The 22475-nt window shown below is 45.8% G+C and overlaps 1 protein-coding gene across 1 annotated transcript in view; it reads left to right on the forward strand.

Moving 5' to 3' along the window:
* Positions 1 to 22475, forward strand: part of LOC144890757 (uncharacterized) — a 127649-nt gene that overhangs the window by 99512 nt on the left and 5662 nt on the right. Inside the window, exons 7-10 of the mRNA XM_078772566.1 lie at positions 6330 to 6425; positions 8574 to 8735; positions 20739 to 20816; positions 21480 to 21575. Of these exons, the coding sequence (XP_078628692.1) occupies positions 6330 to 6425; positions 8574 to 8735; positions 20739 to 20816; positions 21480 to 21575 (432 nt within the window). The remainder of the gene's footprint in view (positions 1 to 6329; positions 6426 to 8573; positions 8736 to 20738; positions 20817 to 21479; positions 21576 to 22475) is intronic.

Raw genomic sequence — 22475 nt, forward strand, 5'->3', positions numbered from 1 at the left:
AAGCTTTCAGAATCATTGGAATCTCCTGCGATGTAGTCAACTCCGAGGGCCTTTCACTCGCTCACCGCAGGCAGGTTGGTGGTCTTTCTGTCTTCTACCGACTCCTCTCTGGCCTTGCTCCCCCAGCTCTCTCTGTGCTCTGTCCCCCAAATATTCCTTCAGGTCGCACAAGATCTGCCTGCAACCCTCTTATGGTTAAACTGCCAAAGTCTAGGCTCGCTGCTCACCTTCACTCTTTCATTCCCCATTTCTCCCGCCTCTGGAACAAACTCCCCCACTCCATTCAATCCCACTCCTCCCTCCAGGTCTTTAAAACAGCTGTTCACCACCATCTCTTATCTTCCCCCATCGAAAACCTTGATCTTTTCTACCCCCGGTAATTCACCCCAGAGTCCTTGCAGCGTTCATATGTTTTATTAACGCACAGGTTGTAAACCTGGTGCGTTATAGCGTTTGCCTGGGAATTTCGGGCGCTCAAAAGTGAAGCTAGTTTCTGTCACCCATTTCTGTCGCTCATTTCTGTCGCTCATTTCTGTCGCTCAGATGTGTAAACATGACGTCATCAAATCTATATTTATAGGATAGGTTATAGGAGATATATATGTTATAGGATAGGAATATAGGACCCAAATGACCCAGAGGACCCAAATGACCCAGAGGACCCAAATGACCCAGAGGACCCAAATGACCCAGAGGACCCAAATGACCCAGAGGACCCAAATGACCCAAATGACCCAGAGGACCCAAATGACCCAGAGGACCCAAATGACCCAGAGGACCCAAATGACCCAGAGGACCCAAATGACCCAGAGGACCCAAATGACCCAGAGGACCCAAATGACCCAGAGGACCCAAATGACCCAGAGGACCCAAATGACCCAAATGACCCAGAGGACCCAAATGACCCAGAGGACCCAAATGACCCAGAGGACCCAAATGACCCAGAGGACCCAAATGACCCAGAGGACCCAAATGACCCAGAGGACCCAAATGACCCAGAGGACCCAAATGACCCAGAGGACCCAGAGGACCCAAATGACCCAGAGGACCCAAATGACCCAGAGGACCCAAATGACCCAGAGGACCCAAATGACCCAGAGGACCCAAATGACCCAGAGGACCCAAATGACCCAGAGGACCCAAATGACCCAGAGGACCCAAATGACCCAGAGGACCCAAATGACCCAGAGGACCCAAATGACCCAGAGGACCCAAATGACCCAGAGGACCCAAATGACCCAGAGGACCCAAATGACCCAGAGGACCCAAATGACCCAGAGGACCCAAATGACCCAGAGGACCCAAATGACCCAGAGGACCCAAAGGACCCAAATGACCCAGAGGACCCAGAGGACCCAAATGACCCAGAGGACCCAAATGACCCAGAGGACCCAAATGACCCAGAGGACCCAAATGACCCAGAGGACCCAAATGACCCAGAGGACCCAAATGACCCAGAGGACCCAAATGACCCAGAGGACCCAAATGACCCAGAGGACCCAGAGGACCCAGAGGACCCAAATGACCCAGAGGACCCAAATGACCCAGAGGACCCAAATGACCCAGAGGACCCAAATGACCCAGAGGACCCAGAGGACCCAGAGGACCCAGAGGACCCAGAGGACCCAAATGACCCAGAGGACCCAAATGACCCAGAGGACCCAAATGACCCAGAGGACCCAAATGACCCAGAGGACCCAAATGACCCAGAGGACCCAAATGACCCAGAGGACCCAAATGACCCAGAGGACCCAAATGACCCAGATGACCCAAATGACCCAGAGGACCCAAATGACCCAGAGGACCCAAATGACCCAGAGGACCCAAATGACCCAGAGGACCCAAATGACCCAGGGGACCCAAATGACCCAGGGGACCCAAATGACCCAGAGGACCCAAATGACCCAGAGGACCCAAATGACCCAGAGGACCCAAATGACCCAGAGGACCCAAATGACCCAGAGGACCCAAATGACCCAGAGGACCCAGAGGACCCAAATGACCCAGAGGACCCAAATGACCCAGAGGACCCAAATGACCCTCTGGGTCAATAAAAGTTGAAACTGGGCAAATGTCAATGAAAATTTGCCAGACCCAGACCAGAAAATGACCCAGAGGACCCAAATGCCCAGAGGACCCAGAGGACCCTGTGAATGTGAATGAATATGAACATAATGTGAATACTAGTCGCAATTTTACAAAAACCATGGCATAATTTCAAATCTTGACCCGAGATGATAATTATGCTCCATCATAATTTCCATGTGCCAACCTGGGCGGAATCCAAGTGGATTCACTTGTTCCTCTCCCACTTCCCCCCAAGTCCTCCCGATGTCCCTGCTCTCAAATGTTGTGTTTGTGTCCTTCCCCCTCTCTCCCCATCTTGTCTGCCGCTCCCCTTGTTTTTTTGTGTTTTGTGTGTCGGTTTGTCTTTTTTGTGATTATTGTTAGCTCTTTCACGAGCCTCGATCTTGTATACAAAAAAAAAGAAAAAAAAAAAAGTGTTTGTGCCTTTATTTAATTGCAACTAAATTCGCGAAACTCTGGAATATCTTAACCTGAGCTAAATTTCGAAATTTAAACTGTGGGAATGAGCTTGGCAACAGTTCTGACTTCTCAAAAAAAAGTGTTCATTTGATAAATAAATTCCAAAAAATAAAAATAATAAGTGTTTCTGGGCATCTGCAGGTGGTGTTTTGTATGACTGGGCATATCTTAATACTAGAGTAGCTCATGGTGGTTGAGTATGCACTTTATTGTACAGACCTAAACTCTTCAGGAATCCACTAATTGAAGGTCCAGGAACAATATTTGGTTGGTAACACATTTGCCACTGACGGCGAAATAGCTGAAATGGCCACACCCCTTTTTGGGCCACGCCCCCTTTTTTGCCGTGACTGTATCTACAGAACCGTTGGACCTAGGAGGTTGCTCGACCACTCAAAATTTGCGCAATGGCCACATTATGGGGGGTCAGTAATACATTTTCATATCCAAAAGTCAATGGTTTTTAAGATAATTGCCAAAAACCGATTTCAACATGTTACGAACTACAATATTATTCGTAATTGTTCCTGTTCCTGTTCCTATTGCTCAATTACTTGATTCCTGAAGAGTCTAGACTAGACTAGAGTCTAGACTAGAGTCAAGACTAGAGTCTAGACATGGCTAGAAATTCCGGTCATGGGTGTTTTGTCGTTGAGCCTGCATGCAGGCAGCGGTATCCCATAAAACAACATGGCGTCGCACCGAGAAGCAAGTAGAGGCCGAAGAGGCCTAGATTACAGGCAATTTAACTCTTTCTCCTCTGTTCTTAGGTGAAGGTGTTTAGGTGAAGTGTTAAAGTGTTCTCTGATGGCCCGGGTATCTACAGATGCTTTACAGATGGTGGATGGGTGATGTACCACACTACCCGACAAGGCAGTGCAGTAGGATTTGACATGGCACTCGAGAAGTGTTACAATAAACCCGCCAAGGTTGCTGGAGGTATCATTGGGATGACCAGACAGAAAGAAGCAGTAGCCTTATGGAATCTCCTAAAGCATGAGAAAGATCTTCATGTGGCACAGCTGCTGGAATGGTGCAACTTGGGAGACAAAGATGACAGTGAGCTGAGCCTACACCATGAGTTCAATCCAAGTTCTACGAAGATTGGCCATGTTCGTGCAAAGGCCCTTCTGGATTACATAAAATCCATCAACAATCCGTTCGACGCTGGAATCAGACTTCAGAACATCTCTACTGGAGCTGACATTCCCCAGGAGGTTGTCGACGGATTACTTGAATGCCTGGAAATTGGTGAGAAGAGTTATGAAGAGTTTGTTGAGACCAGATTTCAGGATAAGGAGAAGCACCTACATGATACAATCCCTACCAACCGCAAGACTGTTTTCGTGAAACGTACTTCTACTCCGTTCACAGCGAAGAAATCGATGGCGAAAAAGGATGCAGCGGAAACGGTTAGGTACATTGACTATGCTAGAGAAAGAGGGTACAGCATGCTAGAACTCCTGAAGTATGAATTGACCAGCACATCCCAGTTCCTCACCACTGAATGTAAAGATGGCATCAAATTGAAGAAGCCCGATAAAGCCTCCTTAGCCAGGGAACTTGTCAGTCGCCTTCCACAGGAGACGAGGAATGTAAAGAGTGACGCTCAGATGACAATAGTGGACTTCATGGCACTTGTGCGTAAACTACCGATGAAAAAGATGGGCCTTCACACATTCGGGGAATTGGCTGAGAGTCTTTCCAACAGGATTCTTGCTACAGGCTCCGTGTCCACAAGAATAGACATTATTTTTGATGTTTATCAAAAATCATCAATCAAGCAAATGGAACGGGCACAGCGAAGTTCCTCAGAACAAATCACAATCACCATTGGGTCTGACAATCAGAAACTCCCTGTCGATCTTGATATGTTCTGGAGCTCAATGTTGAACAAAGTTCGGTTGCAGGAGTATGTCTTCAAGTGGATGCTGCAGAATGTCGAGTCGGACAAGGAAATATTCTTTGGAGGAGTATATGGGGGTGAATGCAGGAAACTGTTAGCTGGCACTGAAACACAGATCGCAGAGCTCTCAAGCAACCAAGAAGAAGCCGACGACAGAATCATGTTCCATATTAATGATGGTGTTGTGAAACACGGGGTTCAATCAGTCTTGGTCGACTCGCCTGACACAGATGTCTTTGTCAACCTCATCTTCCACTTCAACACAACCTGGCAACTACAAAAGCTGTACGTGAAGCTTGGTAACCGGAAAACAAAGAAAACTGTACCAGTCCACATGTTGGTTGATCAACTGGACAACGGTTTGGTGTCGTGTCTCCCAGCCATTCATGCTCTCAGCGGTTGCGACAGTACCAGCAAGGTGGGTCCAAAGCTGTCTGGCCTGAAAGCATCCATCGATCTCTCCCTACTGGAAGGGTTTGGTGTAGAAGAACTGTCACCACAGATAACAAGCAATGCTGAAAAGTTCCTTGTGTCTGGATTAAAGAAGACCGACTGTTCCACTTTCGATGAATATCGATGGGAGCAGTACCACAACTCCAAGAAAGAACTGGACTTCAACCAGCTTGTGTGCTGTTCATCAACGCTACGAGAACACATAAAGCGAGCATTTCTTCAGTGTAAGATGTGGTTGCAAGCCCCAACTCCTGCCGTCACCAAACCAGATCCACTCCAGTATGGGTATGAAGCAACGGACGTTGGCATAACACCAGTGATACTGCCAGTATCGTGCAGGCCCGATGACCTGCCTCCTCCATGCAAATGCCCAAGAGCATGTATGAGTACCAAAACGTGCACTTGCAGAGACAGGAACATTAAATGTGTCACGTTTTGTGGCTGTAGTAAAGGCGAAAAGTGTAGAAATCCAAATAAGTAAATTCCAAAATAGGATGATGCAAAAGGTATAAGTGTCATATAATGTTGTGGCCTTGGTGGTATCATACAATTGTAGTTCGTAACATGTTGAAATCGGTTTTTGGCAATTATCTTAAAAACCATTGACTTTTGGATATGAAAATGTATTACTGACCCCCCATAATGTGGCCATTGCGCAAATTTTGAGTGGTCGGGCAACCTCCTAGGTCCAACGGTTCTGTAGATACAGTCACGGCAAAAAAGGGGGCGTGGCCCAAAAAGGGGTATGGCCATTTCAGCTATTTCGCCGTCAGTGGCAAATGTGTTACCAACCAAATATTGTTCCTGGACCTTCAATTAGTGGATTCCTGAAGAGTTTAGGTCTGTACAATAAAGTGCATACTCAACCACCATGAGCTACTAGAGTACTAGTATTCTGTGTTTGCTTGTTCATTTGATTTATTAATACATTGGTGACTGTTAATTGTCTGTTCAAAAAGATAGTGCAGAGGAAGCACACTGATCTTTGCACTGTCTTGTCTGAGTTTGATTCTGTTTCAACTATCGAAATGGTGCTTCCCAAGCAAGGTTCACCGTCCCTTGGATGGATGTTAGCTTGGGGAGATGTCTGCTAGCATTTGGTGTTGGATATACAGTATGTGATCCCACAGTATCTTTATATACAGAGTTGTGAGTTATTTATAGCACCTTTTCTTCATTCAGAAACTGTATAATTAGTTACTCAAGTTAAGTATTTACCTGAAGTGGCAATGATTTAACAATTGTTTACCGTTTCTGTGATTGTTTTATCGTCTCAGCTATGAACTGTCATTTTGATGTTTCACAAGCAGGGCGAGGTGTCAGTGTGACCTGTTTTTGTGTGAATGTAATGCTTAAGCAAACATTTTGTTGATACTTAACGATGAGATGCTGTTGGTTTATATAAAGGTTTTTGCCATTACAGAATTATTGCCATTTGGCGATGGCGAGAGAGAAGGAGGCTTTGAAAAAGAAGGCTCTTTCAAACAAAGATAAGAAAATTGCAGACATGAATCTCAAGGTAATGAGAGAGAGCCAGATTGTGGATTGAGATGAGGAAATGTGTTTTTGTATTTATTTCTTGCAAATTGTTATTTATGTGAAAGTATTTTATTGTACACCATTCCATTCCGATTCCATCTCCAGGCGCTGCATGACGTCATCACCGGGCACCAAAGGGAGGCCGGTGATGTGAAGCATGCCAAAAGCGACGACTCGGTTTTCACTCCGTTTGTTTGTTTGTTTGTCCGGGTGATATCTCAGCCCCTTCTTTGAGCTCGGAAGCTGAAATTTGGGCACAATAGTGAGCAAGTACTTTGGGGAAAATGGTATTTTTTTGTTTTAGAATTGCTCTTATTTGCCCGATTTGTGCAGCGGGCGCGGCTACCGCGGCCACGTGTGAGGCGCCGCCATCTTGTGCTGCCGAGACCACGTGCGAGGCGCCGCCATCTTGTGCGCCTGCAACCCCCTCTACCGCACCTTCTTCAACCTCCTCCTCTATCTCTCCCATCTCCTCCCTGGGTTGACTAACCCCTCTTCTATCTCCCCCACCGGCATCTGACCGCCTTGATCATCCATGGCACGATTATAATTTGGATATTATAACAAAATTTCGGCCGCTCGTAATTTTGACCAAATCTTTTCCGATGGATTAAAATTTGGTTCGGGCTTCAAATCCCACTCCCCGACACCAATTGTTACGGATCTCAGAGTACGGCACTCCCGTTAGCAAGGGGGGGTGTGGGGGGGGTTAATCCCCTTGTCTTGTTAAGCTGGCCATCTCCGGTCCTGGAACTATCCCGCTTCTTTGCGGGGTGAGATTTGCCAGGGTGATTGGTCAACGGTTTCCCAAATACCTTCACCAATCTCTCCGCAAAGCAGGGAGATGAGTCCCTGCTCGAACCCGCGGATGTGATGGTAATTGCCGAGCGGATGGCAATCCGCGATCCGAGCCGTTAACAATGAGACTAAACCCGATTCTGAGCGGTTGCGATCGTGCCACATTTACCCAATGGAAGAAAGGACGGATGCGATCGGATTAGGGAAAACCAAGAAAGAACAAGGTAATTTATTTACAAATATACAGAAAGAAGAGGAAACAAAAGAATGTAAAGGAAAGGCAGAGGAAGAAGCAGGACACAGGGCAGTCTTAAAAACAGTCTTATCTTATTACCCCGGACAAACACACACACTCACACGGGGATTGTAGCTGGTAGGGTGGAAGGTCCAGGTAGATGGGGTCCGGGCTCCAGTTGGCTCCAGTCCAGGCTCTGGTTCCGCGGGCAAAAACCCGGCAGGCAGCTCCGCGTATCGTGGAACGCGTGTGGACCTTACATATAGCGGGGGGACTGGGATGCTTCGTACGTAATAACTGTACGTTCGCGCCAAACGCTCGCCCTCTCAAAGTCCTTTCAATGTGCGCGCCTCCAACAAGTCCATTAAGTTCTTTGCAAATGTGCGCGCCTTCAACACCGCGTAAGTCCTCCGAAAGAAGTCCGTGAAAGGGCTTTGCGCTCGCGCTTATATAACGCGCGCCAAGATCACTCCACGCTCTGCCAAGCCATGCCCGTCGGTCATATTACATCAGCCCTGGTTGGCTGGTGGGGGCCACGCCTTTGACGGCTAGTTGACAGGCCACACCTTGTTCTTGGCGTCCCGCCCCCTTTTTCCTCGGGCCTGACCGCATGGTTAATGGCGTCGTTTGAGCAAACGCTAAGGCGGCTGCTGCTGGCAGAGGCGCGTAATGGCGTCGCTTGGAGAGAGAGGTTGGCAAAATGGCCGGAATTGGGACCTACTCTTATTTAATTGACGCAACGCAGAATCAACTATTGGAAACACGGCCTTAACTAAACACATAATAATGAAATAACTGGAATTCCTATGGTGACTTACGTGTTGCTGTGGCCTAACTAAGGGTGCTACCTTTAACCTTTAATGTCATATTTACAAGTGATTATTTATTTACAAGTGTGGGTTCTAAAACCGCAACAATATATATATATTTGATATTTGTTGTTCTGATGTTCCATCAATCAATTTGCATATTTGAGTTTATGTACATTGACATCACATGATTCAGAACAATCGGGTGTCCATGTCATCACAGAGTGATTTTTTTTCAACCTTATGCTCCTGTTCACTGAGTCTGTGTGCACCTTTCACACATCAGCTTTGCCAGCTTTCAGCGACTATGAATATTGAAGACCCCAACATGCATTTTCTGAGACCTGATTACCACTGCTTGCATGACGAACAACTCACCACGTTTTTCCAGAATCCAAGCCGACGGAAGCGTCTTATAAAAAACGGGGAGTTGACACATGATAACCAGGTAAGCGACTATAACTCTCCATCCACCTTTGTGGATAAGAATGTGCTTTTTATTCTAGGTTATCCGGTGTCATTTATATTTCCAGACCTTCACTATTTTTCGTATTTAATTTGTAGAAGAGCTGAATAAAAATAGATGTGAACTTGGAATCATAAGCAGGTTCATTTTTTATGTGTTTGTAAACAATCCTGGGTCATGATTGAGTAGGGTTAGAAAATGGAAATGATGTCGTGTGTGTACCCCCCTCCCCACTCCCCGCTATGCGATACAATCGGGGTACTCCCCCACCCTAAGACATGGGTCAACTTTTTGTCTGACTTAGTGGGGCATTTCAGCAGGAGGAATCTTTAGGTCCTCAACCCTCCCCGAACCCTCCTCCCCAGGTTCAACCCCCAACTTTCAACGCGTTGTATTGAGCAGTTCTGGAGTGCAAAGGAGTCAAATAGACATATGCGAACACACGCACAAGCAAACGTACGCTTATCAAAAACAAGACCGAAAGTCTAACAGCGGCGTAGCCGGGCTTGTTTGATACTTTAGTTGAAGAGGATAGTATGACCTGGGTGGAGATACCAGTTAGCAAATAATGTAATTATTAAATTATTTTTAAGTACTGTAAATCTCCAAGCTGTCTGTCACCATGGAAGTGAAGAGATTGTATTGAGACCCTTGTTTATTCTTTATGTTTTGAGTCAACAATGGACCAAACATACACCGCTTCAATCCAGTAACTTTGCAGTCAAGACAAAAGGATTGCATTGTTATGATTATATTTACTATATTATTATTATTATTATTATTATTATTAATACTAGGGCATGCCCGTACTATATCTATATCTAAAATATATCCCCCCCTCTATTTACATGAAATGGTTTGGTCCATTAAATGTTTTGGTCCATTCGCAACGCCAAAGCGAACGGCGAACGCTTTACATGAAATGGTTTGGTCCATGAAATGTTTTGGTCCATCCATTCGCAACGCCAAAGCGAACGGCGAACGGCTTGCGAGTACAGTGACAATCCCCCCCCCCTCTATTTACATGAAATGGTTTTAATTAGTTGTAAAACATAGTTTAACGCCAACATATGGCATGCACGTACCCGTACTATCCGTAATGGCGCACGCTCTCACAGGAGCTCCGGAAGGTCGCATATCGCAGGAAAGCGAAAGAATCGCAAATTCGTTTTAATTCGTTTTAAAACATAGTTTAACGCCAACATAGCGCCAACATAGTTTGCCGACGGGAAATAAATGAATACGCTCTCAAATGTGCCATCCGAGGCAGAGTGTGTTCACCACGTTCGGCACACGTGATAGCTCGCTGCTCTCTGATTGGTTGAATCGTTTTTTGGACATAGCTCGGTAACTACTTCTGCGATTAATTTAAAACCTTGAAAAGGCACATCCTCGGGTCCCCAGCAATATACCTGGCAAGTTTCAAGTATATCGGACCCGTGGTTGTCGAGAAACAGCGGTCACAGACAAACAAACATACACACAGAGATTACTGGAATTATAGATAGATTACTATTATTATGATAACAATAATACTGTACTAAGAAATCTGGGCTAATTTTTCAAAGCGACCTGAAGGTGAGGCATGTAGGCATGAAGGCCTATATGTACTATGTAGTTGGAAGACCCGTAACACCGATTCTTTTGATATTTAATGGTCATTTTAAGAATCGGGTTGTTTGTATTTAACACTGAATGAAAAACATAACGGTAGAGCATGGCGTCTGTGACATGTGTTACATATTTATGTGAAGGTATCGTAGTTCAAAGTTCAAAAGATTGAAAGAACACCTGGAGGGAACAAGGTGAGTTAAAATGATCTATTTTGAAATAATTTACTTTGATGATTTTTATAATCATTTATTATGTCCAAAACCAATATTGAATAACCCTGAAGTCTTCAAGAGTGATGCCCATCCTCCACTGAAATTCTTCTGTAAAAATTGAGCATTTGTGGGAAGTTGCCAAAAGCAAAGAAAAGGTTAAATTTGGTTGCTGAGGATTTTCATTTCCCTAACCATGGTAACATATCAACACATATCAATGTAATTGCTGAAATTTGAGCATGGATTGTTCAATATTTGGTAAAATCAAGTGTATTTGGTAAAAAGTATACAAATAATGTGTGAAAACACCAAAGGATGAAATGAGGTCACAGGTGTACACCTCGATGTCTTCACACAGGGATTGTGAAACATTAAATGGTATCCCTAACTTCTCAAAAGTGGAGCAGTTCACTTTGCTTGTGATAAGTACCTTCACTCTCCTCACATTCCCCATTCCATATGGAGCACTTACTTTGTCACAACCTGAGAGATATTGTGAAATTCATGGGGTGCAGCACATACAGGTAGTGCACAAAATGCGCCGTGGTATGGAATCTACCCTCATATGGAATTCCGCAGGAGGGATGCGGCACCATTCTTCCATGAGAAAGTCGGTCAACTCACACCTGTTTTGAGGTGGAAATCGCACTCTGGCGTCGTTCCAGCATGTCCTATAAATGCTCGATTGGGTTCAGATTTGGTGACTGAGAAGGCCATGACCTATGGATAACATCAGTGTTATGCTCATCAAACCATTGGGTGAGCACACATGCTCTGTGGATGGGTTGTTCGGGCGTAGGGTCTCCTCTTGCAGCCACTCCAGCCATAATTTTTGGCAACCAAGCCTGTGCAGCATTTTTATATATGACCCTAAGCAGGCTGGGATGTTATTTGCATCTTAGCACATGGACCACAACGTTGTGGAAGACGTTGCTTTCAATATACTTGGTGTCCTTCGTTTAACCAGGTGTTTACTTTTTTTCGTCCACTACCTGCACAACTTTGCTAAAATGGTCGAAGATTAGAGGAACATCAACTGTGTGAGTGTTGTCTCCTCTGCCCATTTGGAAGTAGTTCGGCTTCAAAGTCCTGGCAGAATGCCATGTACAGCACAAAGACATCCATGTCCGGACTGTTAATGATGACGTGCCCACTGAAATTAGCAGCATATGCACTGTGAAGCAGCAGTCTCCTTCCTCCTTGATGGAAAGCCATTCTGGGATTTGTACTTCGTACACCGCTGTTCTTGCAGGTATTCTGAAAGATTGGATGACACTCCTTCCATGTCCAACAAAGATGGTGATGTCATCAATCGGCTCCTTTCCAGAATTACACAATCTTTGAAAGCAGAATCTGACAAGATTTTCCTTGTTTCCCCACTTGTCAGAAATGTTTTCCAATGCTTTGGGATTTATTTGGTCAGGAGAGAATATCTTTGTGATTTGTGTGTCGGGAGACCCCCCCCCCCCCCACCCGCCCCCTGGAACTCAAGAAGAGGCACCTTTGAAGCAGCAAGTGAGGTTTAATAATCGAGCAAACACAATTGTGGAGCACGTCTTGAAATCGCAGGGCCTTGTCACACAAGACCGTGCAAGTCCAAGCCGCACTGAAAACTCAAGAAAAGACAAGTTGTTTTATAGATGGAATAACAGAAAAAACGCTGCGCTGAAGTAATGACCTCAGACAAGAGAGATTACGTTTGAAGGCACAGATGTGTGAAAGTAAGATATTTCTCAAGCCACTTTTCCCAACAAGCTGGGCTTTCAAGGCCCAGGGATGTGTTTCTCATAATAAAGTTCAATGGTGTGAACATTTGGCAGTAAAACATATTGAGCCAAGCACATACAAACCAAAAGAACAAATCAATGGATACATCTTACATCATACTCTGTTCGAGGTTAACTGGCATCTATTCCCATAACTTTCTCCCTTTAGAAGATGCTGAAAAAACGTCTCCCAGGCTGGATCTGACCGAGCCGTAAAACAACATGTTTTGCAGTTCAATCTAGCTTTTTTGAAGCAAGCAAAAGAAAGACACAATTAAATATATATATTTCAGGTGCCCTGTGTCACGTGGTGTGCCCCCCCCCAACCCCCCTGCTGCTGACCGACATATATCTCCCTTTTGTCTTTGAGACAACACCTCGAAAAATACAATGTATCAACCCCAGTGGGTCAGCACCCTCCCCCCCCCCCCCCCCCCGTCACATGCCAGGCGCGCAATGCGTCACGCATGCTCGGGGAGGGATACCGGCCCCTGTTTGTGGCCGTCTGACATTTAACGCATGAATTGTTAGCCATAATTCGCGACGAAGACCCCTGGTTCGGAGATAGCTGAGGCCCGGCTAGGTTCCGAATCCACCCTTCCTCCAGCGTAGGTGCGACCCAGTCGCCGGCCTGATTAGGGGCGCTCCTTACGCAGGTGCGATCCTCGCGAATCAGGGCAAACGATCCACGTCCAATGCCATCAAGCCTTGCACATGTGATTGTTCTGTGGGAGAGAGGGTGGCACATCCATCATCACAAATCTCCTTCTCATTGTCTGAATCAGCGTCAGTATCCGTGGTGTCGGGTGACTTATACAGAGGGGGTAATCCAAAAATGTTCTTTACAAATGGTGGTACCCCTGGACATTCATTCGTCTTTTCGTCCTCGCTGTTTGCATAATAGCTCTTAAAATAACCTCTACTATTAAAATCAAAGGAATTCCAGTCAGGATCGGCATGGTCATTGGTGCCATGCCAGGAGTCGTAGAAAGCCATATCCTCCTGCCATGAGTCGTCTAGGTCGACGATCCAGTCGTGGGTGTTCGAATCTTGCCACGAAGTGACAGAATTGGCCGGTTCGCCGAAGGCCTTTGGGTCCTTTCCATGTGGCGAGAGGACCATCTCGGTAGCAGCAGTTGGTGTGGTCCATCCTGTGAAACATTTTCTCACACACACCATGATCAAGGCCTTTATTATAACCAGGGTGAGTACGATTCCTGCGATTATGGCCAGGCCTGTCAACAGCCATTTTACTACGATTCCCGTCCATCCCTGGAACCAGGCTGCTATCCCGGACCTTACACTGTTGGCTTTTTCCTTTCCCTCTGCCCTCTTCCTTACCACTATTGGGGCCCGTGGTGTCACTATGTATGTGACGCATGGTGGCCGGGAAGTCAATAATTGTATGGTCGTAACTTCACATATCAATATCAGGGTGGTATTTCTGTCTAGTAAAGCGTGCGTGGTTAAATTGTTCGAGCCTTTTCCCCATTCGAATCCTGCGTTGGCGGAACTTGCTGTTGGTCCAAACTTTCCTCCCCGTTGCACTTGCCTCTGACGAGTGAGGGCAACTTGTGTTGACTTCGTTCCATTTGAATTTGCCATGACAGCCCTCCATACTATATAAATCCACGGGGGGTCCTTTGATGGTATTAGACAACATGGTACGTTTATCTCCTGGCCCCAGATAGCGCTTTGATAGTGGACGTGTGACTTAGAGGTTAGGTTGTCATATAATCCTTCAACATATGTCACCATGTCCGCCCACTTGGGGTGTGGCGTGGTGGGCGCGGTGCTGGCGAGGTGTTTTAAACATAGCAGTGCAAGTGTAATTATTCCTCTATGTCTATGGCATATCGGTTGGTGCAGCTCCTGCCCCATCCTATGTGACGATGGGTGTGGTCGGTGGGACTTCAGTGACCGTGGGTGCAGGGAGGGCCAACTTACAATGCGTGGCGTGTACCCAGGACGACTTGCCCTCACAAAACACCGCTGTTGGTGTGGTCAGGAGAACCTGGAACGGTCTCGTCCACCTTGGTCCTTGTGGGTGAGGTGCTCCACGAGCACCTGGTCACTGGCTGGTGGAGTTCTGTTCACCTGGTCTGCAGAGCCGTGATCCAATCTGCACCAGCACCCAATCACCTCTTCGATTGGGGTCAACCTGCCTGTAGCAATCTAACGCAATTTTGTTAAACGAAATTCACAACTTTACATTCATTGGTCCCCCCAGGGCAAGCCAACCACTTGTATCACCTTCTTATCACAAAAACAACATTCCACAACCACTTTCTCTTATTCCCTGCCTTTGCCATCAACTTTTACCAACCTTTTCCCCTTCTTCCTCAGCAAATCTTGCAAAGTCACTTGTCATTGACAAATAATCCATCTGATCCGACTTTCCTTTATCATCTTCGCACTTTCCCAAAACATTATTCACACTTACTCCAAAACCATGTCTTCAGACACAACCCAGACGGGTTGTGAATACACTTTCCCTTTCCAGGCGCATCTGCCTAGCCATTCACGGATTGTCCACAAGACAAAATCACCATATTTCACACCTCAGCTCTCGAGACCACCCAGGGGTCCCTTGAGAGGTGCATCCTAATGTTAAAATCACCTCAGCTCTCGGAGCTCAATTTTGGCCCATGAGCTCGCTCCATGGACTTCATGAACACAAATTGGACAGACAGACAGGGGTGAAACCAGGCACGGGGTAGGGTGGAATCAACAACAACCACAATTACCTTCTGCCAAGCAAGAGGCAAGAGCAGTATCACTCCCTCTTCCCTCTGCCCACCATAACTGGCAGACAGACAATGGCGAGCCACAAGCCCAACCCAACAAGGCTCCAGCTCCCATCCAAAGGACACAACCACCCTATTGCACCCTATTGGCAGAATTCACTTCAGCTCTCCACCACTCCTGTGTCGAGTGGTGCCCCAAAATGACATTGCACGAACCCTTTCAATACCTGTCTCAACCTACTGCCATTTAACTACTTCCCAAATGACGGTTCCCCATACGCTATTCTGGCACAAAATTGTTGCATGCCACAGATGCCACGATTATTTTAACAAACCCATTTTCCTAATCCACATTTTCAATTTAATTTCAATTTAAAGTCAATTCAATGTCCTCTAATACCTCTCCTCTTAGCATCACATGCACCTGTTGTAGGCACCTGTTTTAGCCTCTGGCCCAATAGCTGCCCAATATTATGAATATTCCCAATATCCCAATAAACAAATAATAAAAAGAAAATAACCTGATCTATTTATTGAAATAAAAATAGTTCTCATATGTCTTACTGTCTGGCCAATTTTTCTCACCCACTGTGACTCACTCAAAATAGATTCTCACTGTTGTTATGTCTGAAATTCGTCTCATGAAAACCCATCCAAGAGTCCAGTGTAACAGACAGACAAACACATAGACACACTGAAGATCCCAGGGTCCCATTAAACTAGCTTGTCCCAAGATTGTCATTCCCTGTGCAAATTAAAGCACTCCGGACAATGTGCAGCCAACGTCCTCAACTGAACTCCCAAGACAACAACGATAAAACATCCAATCCACCTCAATGGCTCGCCAAGCAGCTCATTGTGTCCCTGTCTCTCTTCTTGCATCTACACTGTTCACAATCACAATTACTCACTCATACACTGCTTCATCACCTCCTTCCCACACACTGCATCATCTAAGCTGACTACTCCCTTCTGAGACTTGCGCTTCCCAGTCACCCCTTATACTATTGCGCTCCCCCGTCATTATAATCCACTAATCTGCTACGTCCCCTACTACAGGTAACTTTCCCTCGGCGAGCTTACACTGCCATATTTCCATGACCTATAGCTTATGCTATATTTCACACCTTATCTCCATGGAACAGCTGGTGGACCTCCGAAAGGTGCATTCCGATGTTAATCACTTCAAAACTCTCAACCCTCCTTGGAATCGCACCTTTAACACCACCGGCACTGCCCTCTCTTGGATCAAATCTTACCTCTGACAGACACCAATTCATCTCTATCAATAACTGCAAATCCTCCACTGCTCCCATTCTATCCTGACAAACTGCAGCACTGAAATAAAATCCTGGCTTCAAATCATCTTCCTCAAACTTAACTATGATAAATCTGAAATTTAACACAAGGCCTCCACCACGAACAACACGGTTCACACCACCTTCCAACCACCGCAGGTGCACCTGAGCTCCGTGGCACACCCGGAATCCCCTCAAAATCAGTGTTCAGAAACATGACTCCATGGACGGCCAGAAAGCCAGACAGACACGGATACACACACACAGGGATAGACATAGGTGGGTTATCGCCGGCATTCTGAACAAATTCCCCATTCCTGCCCTAATTTCTGTTGTAAACGGCAACGGCAGCCCATCACCTTGAGTATCTCCCTTTTGTCCAACGCATTCCACAATCCCAAGTCGGTCGAGTACAAGACCCGGCCATGCCGTTGAATGAACACCCAGTCGGTTGACTCAGCCTATCATCTTTGACTTTTACTCCCATGCTAAATCTGGAAAGCTGGTAATGTGGGGATGTAATTAAATACTTGTTTTAAAACCCTGTCTACACATGCTCTCCATACAGGCTCATTTTTGCCTGCCATTTTCCCAAGCAGACTGAATCCCACATTGAATCTCAATAAAGTCAATTCAAACTGACATCTTTTATTTCTTAGCCCCCATATTTACTCAATTTAATTTTTTACATCATATAATATCATTCCATCATACCCAATGTGGTCAGGTTGCAACAACAGGATATCTCACCCTTGACCTCTGACCCAAAAATGCATACTCATCCAATACACATATACAATACACAAGTAGCCAGTACTCACCGACCTTGCCTAATTGCTGCAGGCAATGTAGGGAACCCCTCGTCAATCAATCACACGTCAATGAAACACATCAATGACACACACACAATAAACACAAATACACACTTCAATGACAGACACTTCGTACCGGCTCGCATTCCACACCACTGCGCACACCCAGTGTTGTCGACTCGTAAAATTCAAAGCACGTCGACTTGAATGAGTCGTGTATGACACGCCTGCCCGACCAACTTGTATACATTCTCCATAACATACAGCATAAATTCACGCACACGGGATTGTTCTCAATCTTGTTCTCATGCACACTCATGCACACTTTGTACAATCTTGTTCTCAATATTTCAAGAACCTCTCCAATCCTTCCTACCTGTGAACTTACCTGGCCCCTTGCTGTGAGCCTATTCACCCCCTCTTCAGGCTCACCTGTCCTGTTTCCTGCGCTCCACCTGCCTCAGCACTTCTCCTGCCTACCAGGTTTCTCCCACCTGGTACCTGCGCTCTTCTGATTCCAGTGTAATTTATCCTTCTCCAAAAATCACATAAACATTTCCAAATATTACAATCACCGAAATCTCCCTCGAAATGCAAAACAAAAACGCTTCCAACTCTGGCATCCCACAGCCCTCCTTGGAAGCATGCTCTACAATGCAGCACCACTTCCACTCAGCACACAACATACATGTGCTCACTCCACACAATGTTATCACTCACGTTGTTCACAAAGGTGCAACCACAATGCCTGGCTGCATCATTTTCCTTTCATGTCTCACGGTTTTAATCATTGTCTCTGGCTTGTTATAATCCGCCCTCGCCTGCCTCGGACAACACGAATGCATTCATGCCGTGCACAGCATGGGATATCCGCATTCCCGTCTCGCTTCCCCCTGCCTCGCGGTTCACCGCGGGGGCCGTTACCCCGTTGCCACGGCGACCTGCCTGCACGTCTCGGCTCGCGTGTTCACAGCTGGATTCCACACACCTCGTGCATTATAATCCTCTCTGTTATTTCTCCAGATCTAACCTCATCTCTTGTCTGGAAAGAGCTAATACCTGCTGCCTGTGGCATATTGTCAGAACTCCCTCCTTTGGGTAAAACGCACTGGATGTGCATGCCTTAAATCCTGGGACAGGACGAAGAAGGCCTTGGGAGAGGTGGGGATTCCTTAAAGGGGTTCTCCCTTCTTTTCCTAGCTTAACTTACTTATCCAACCCTACGCCGGGGTCTAGTCTTTATACCTATGACTTATTCTTATCCACCCACGCTAGTCTAGGCTAGCTACTCCTACGCCGGGGTCACTATACCTTAACCTGAGGGCTATCCCTCCTTGCTCGATTCATTAATCCACCGGTGGTTCGAGATACATGCTCAGGTACAGTCGACAGAGGCCCCACACATCCAAAGGGAAGGGAAGAGGCTTTAAATTTAGGTGTGCAAATATGCTTACCTCAGCCCATTATTGCCAGCGCTGGCCTTTTGCCTCTCCCCGACCTGAGGAGCATGCCCCCCTCGACCTGCAGCTGGATGATCCTACTTCTGACACCAGATTGTTGGGAGCCCCCCCCCCCCCGGAACTCAAGAAGAGGCACCTTTGAAGCAGCAAGTGAGGTTTAATAATCGAGCAAACACAATTGTGGAGCACATCTTGAAATGGCAGGGCCTTGTCACACAAGACCGTGCAAGTCCAAGTCGCACTGAAAACTCAAGAAAAGACAAGTTGTTTTATAGATGGAATAACAGAAAAAACGCTGCGCTGAAGTAATGACCTCAGACAAGAGAGATTACGTTTGAAGGCACAGATGTGTGAAAGTAAGATATTTCTCAAGCCACTTTTCCCAACAAGCTGGGCTTTCAAGGCCCAGGGATGCGTTTCTCATAATAAAGTTCAATGGTGTGAACATTTGGCAGTAAAACATATTGAGCCAAGCACATACAAACCAAAGGAACAAATTAAAGGATACATCTTACATCATACTCTGTTCGAGGTTAACTGGCATCTATTCCCATAACTTTCTCCCTTTAGAAGATGCTGAAAAAACGTCTCCCAGGCTGGATCTGACCGAGCCATAAAACAACATGTTTTGCAGTTCAATCTAGCTTTTTTGAAGCAAGCAAAAGAAAGACACAATTAAATATATATATTTCAGGTGCCCTGTGTCACGTGGTGTGCCCCCCCCCCACCCCCACCCCCTGCTGCTGACCGACATGTGTTCCACCAACTCACCTTTGTCATCTTTTACTATTTTTACCTCTGCCACCAAAGGTGGACAGAGGTTATGTTTTCACCTGTCTGTGGTTTGTTTGGTTGTCTGTGAACAGGATATTGCAAGGAGTTGTGGACAGATTCGGACGAAATTTGGTGAACAGGTTCGGTGTGTGACAGGGACTAAATAAATGATTAGACTTTGGTGAGGATCTGGATCCGAATCCCAAAAAATAAAATAAATTTGTATACGTTGTCGAGGCTCCATAAGAGCTAACACAGAACATATACCAAAGGGAGCAGGAGACAAGAGTGGGTGATAGAGGGAAGCACCACAACAGTAGGGACAACAGGGACATGAAGAGATTGGTGGAAGAGAGAGCTGGGACAGCTTACACAGGATAAACAAGATGAACACTCTAGTGACTTTCAGGAGGAAAACAGGGAATTTGACCGAGGTGGGTTTTGGGCAGAATAATGGGGGTAAAAAGGATCGTGGAATTGGATGGCAGAAGATAGGTGGTGGTGGTGAACAGCTGTATTGAAAACCTGGAGGGAGGAATGTGATTCAAGAGAGTGTGGGAGTTTGTTCTGGAGGTGGGAAAAAAGAGGAATGAAAGAGTGAAGGTGAGCAGTGATTCTTTATTGTCGCAGTTTTTCCTTGAGCACCCTGCAGAAATGTTGAGGCGGTTTTGGGGGGGGGGGGGGGGGGAGAGCAGTGGGAGCAAGGCCAGAGAGCAGTCGGCAGATGTCAGAAAGACCATCGATCTGCCTGCAGTGAGAGAGTGAAAGACCCATTGACTCAGCCTCAGAGCAGCAGATACCAATGATCCTAACATATCAGCATCGGTTACCACAGCGTGAAGCCGAGCTAGATGTGAGACTGGAGCACCAGCCCAGAAGGGATAGCAGTCCATCAAACTGCGGATGAAAGCATTGAATGTGGTTGAGAGCTCAGTCGTGCCAAGGAAGGATGTTGCATGACAAAGTACGCCTTGTCGGCGACTGGCTTTGGGGCCATCTTGGAAATGTGGCTTTCCCAGGAAAGAGCATGTGAGACCCAAAGATAGTGAGACCCAAAAACTTGAGTGACAGAACTTCTTCAAGAGGATTGTTGAGAATGTATATGGGAATAGGGGGGTGGGGGGGGGGGGGGGGGGGGAAGAAGGGGAAAGAGTACGCTCGGTGTGTGTGCTTCGCTCCCGTCCTCCATTTTACTTTTCACTAATAATGATTTAGAATCTAAAATGAATGTTTTTTTTGTTTGCTTGTTTTTTTTTGACTTTTGGGTGGTGTTGATTTCTATAATGTTTGCTTACATTGCAGAACTATTGCCATTTGATGATGGCAAGGCAGAAGGAGTTGCAGAAGAAGAACGCTGTTCCGCAACAAAAGGACTCTAAGGTAAAGTGAAAGGGTCTGGAAAAATGAAATGAGATGGATAAATGTAGTTTTGCATTTTCCATTCAGTACACTGAGCACAGCAACCTAAATAGTTTATAAACACCTGAAAGGATGATACAGAAAAATAAGGAAATAAATAAGGGTTTCGGGTTTCCTCGGGTTTGAAATATGGTTTCCCTTGCGGTCCTTTTGGAGAGAGTGAGGGAGTCAGGGTGTGAGATTTATCAGGATTGAAAGACATTCCAAGAGTTAATTGACCAGCTTGTTATTTTGTTCTTCTGAAGAGAGGGAAGAGGCTGCTGCTTGCCGACCTGAAGGATAGAGGGATGTCTATTCAGAGAGTGCAGTCTTCAGTGATGGTCAGTCGTGTGATGAGCGATGGTCAGTTGTTTGATATGGGGAAATGGTCGGTCGTTTAATGAGGGGCGATGGTGGGTTATGTGCTGAGGGGCGATGGTCGGTCGGAATAGAAATCGAACAATATTTTGAGAGGAATGTATCGGCCTATCTCATGGAGTGGTGTCAGTCGTATGACCGTCACTGATGCTCTGAGGTCATGTGATTTTCATGCAACTCATCTATTTCAAATTCATCTTTCTCTGTAATGATGATACTTTGATGTTTGTCCCACTGACCTATTGCTATGTTTCTCTTGCTGTACAGGAAGAAAAAATGAATATTCTGCCAAAGATTACCAAACAGTCTTTGGGCCCAAAGCCACCTTGTGGTACCATGTCTCGTGCTGGCCTTTCTCAAAAGGTAAGTCCTCTTTTTTTCTTCTTCTTTGCTTTCAACAGCTGTCAAGGCTCTTGGAAGAGTGAAACGACAGGATGTTGCAGGCAAACAATAACGAACAGATCTATCAAGAACTTGAGGTCAAGAGGTCAAAGGTCAGAGTCTAATAGGTTTTTGTTACCACGATAACTTAAGAACAGCTGAAGCGAACTCGGTCAAACTTGGCACAAGTAATGTATAATGACGCAAAGGTGAACTGATTAGATCATGGGGTCACGCAAAGCGGTAAGAGGTCATGGCTGGTAAACATGTGATACATGAAAACAGCTGAAGGGATTTAAATCAAACTTGGTACAAGTATGTATAATAATGTAATAATGTGGGCGCATGCATATCGGTCATTGTCACAAAATCAGAGTGCCGTTCCAGTTCTCAATTCCGTGAACAAATTTAGTCCATCACGGGAGATGAAGGCTGTGCTCAAATTCCACTGAAATTGTGTAGTTTCGGAGAAGAAAGCAAATAGCTGTTTTGGGGGGTGAGGGGGTCAAACCTGGACCCACTTTGACCCTCCGCAAAGTACCCGAGACCCTGATTTTAGCACACTTTGGTACATCATAGATGATGAAGGTTGTGGTCAAGTTTCATTGAAATTGTGTGTTTAATTTCAGAGAAGAATATCCGAGTGATTACATTCCACTGACTGACGACTAACTGACTCATTTATGGACACGGCGTGATACGAATACCTCACCTGAACAATTTTTTGTTCCAGGTTAGCTAAAACTTGATGGATGAGTCATGCTTACTTGACACCCAAGATGACATCTTCTGGTTTTGCACTTGTCAAGCAACTCAAAGTTATTGAATTAGAAGAGAAGCATGAGTGAACTGTTAAATAAATAGTCCTCGCAAAATAGTGAA

This window comes from Myxine glutinosa, chromosome 2 (genome assembly GCF_964187855.1).
Source record: "Myxine glutinosa chromosome 2, kmMyxGlut1.1, whole genome shotgun sequence".
NCBI lineage: Eukaryota > Metazoa > Chordata > Myxini > Myxiniformes > Myxinidae > Myxine > Myxine glutinosa.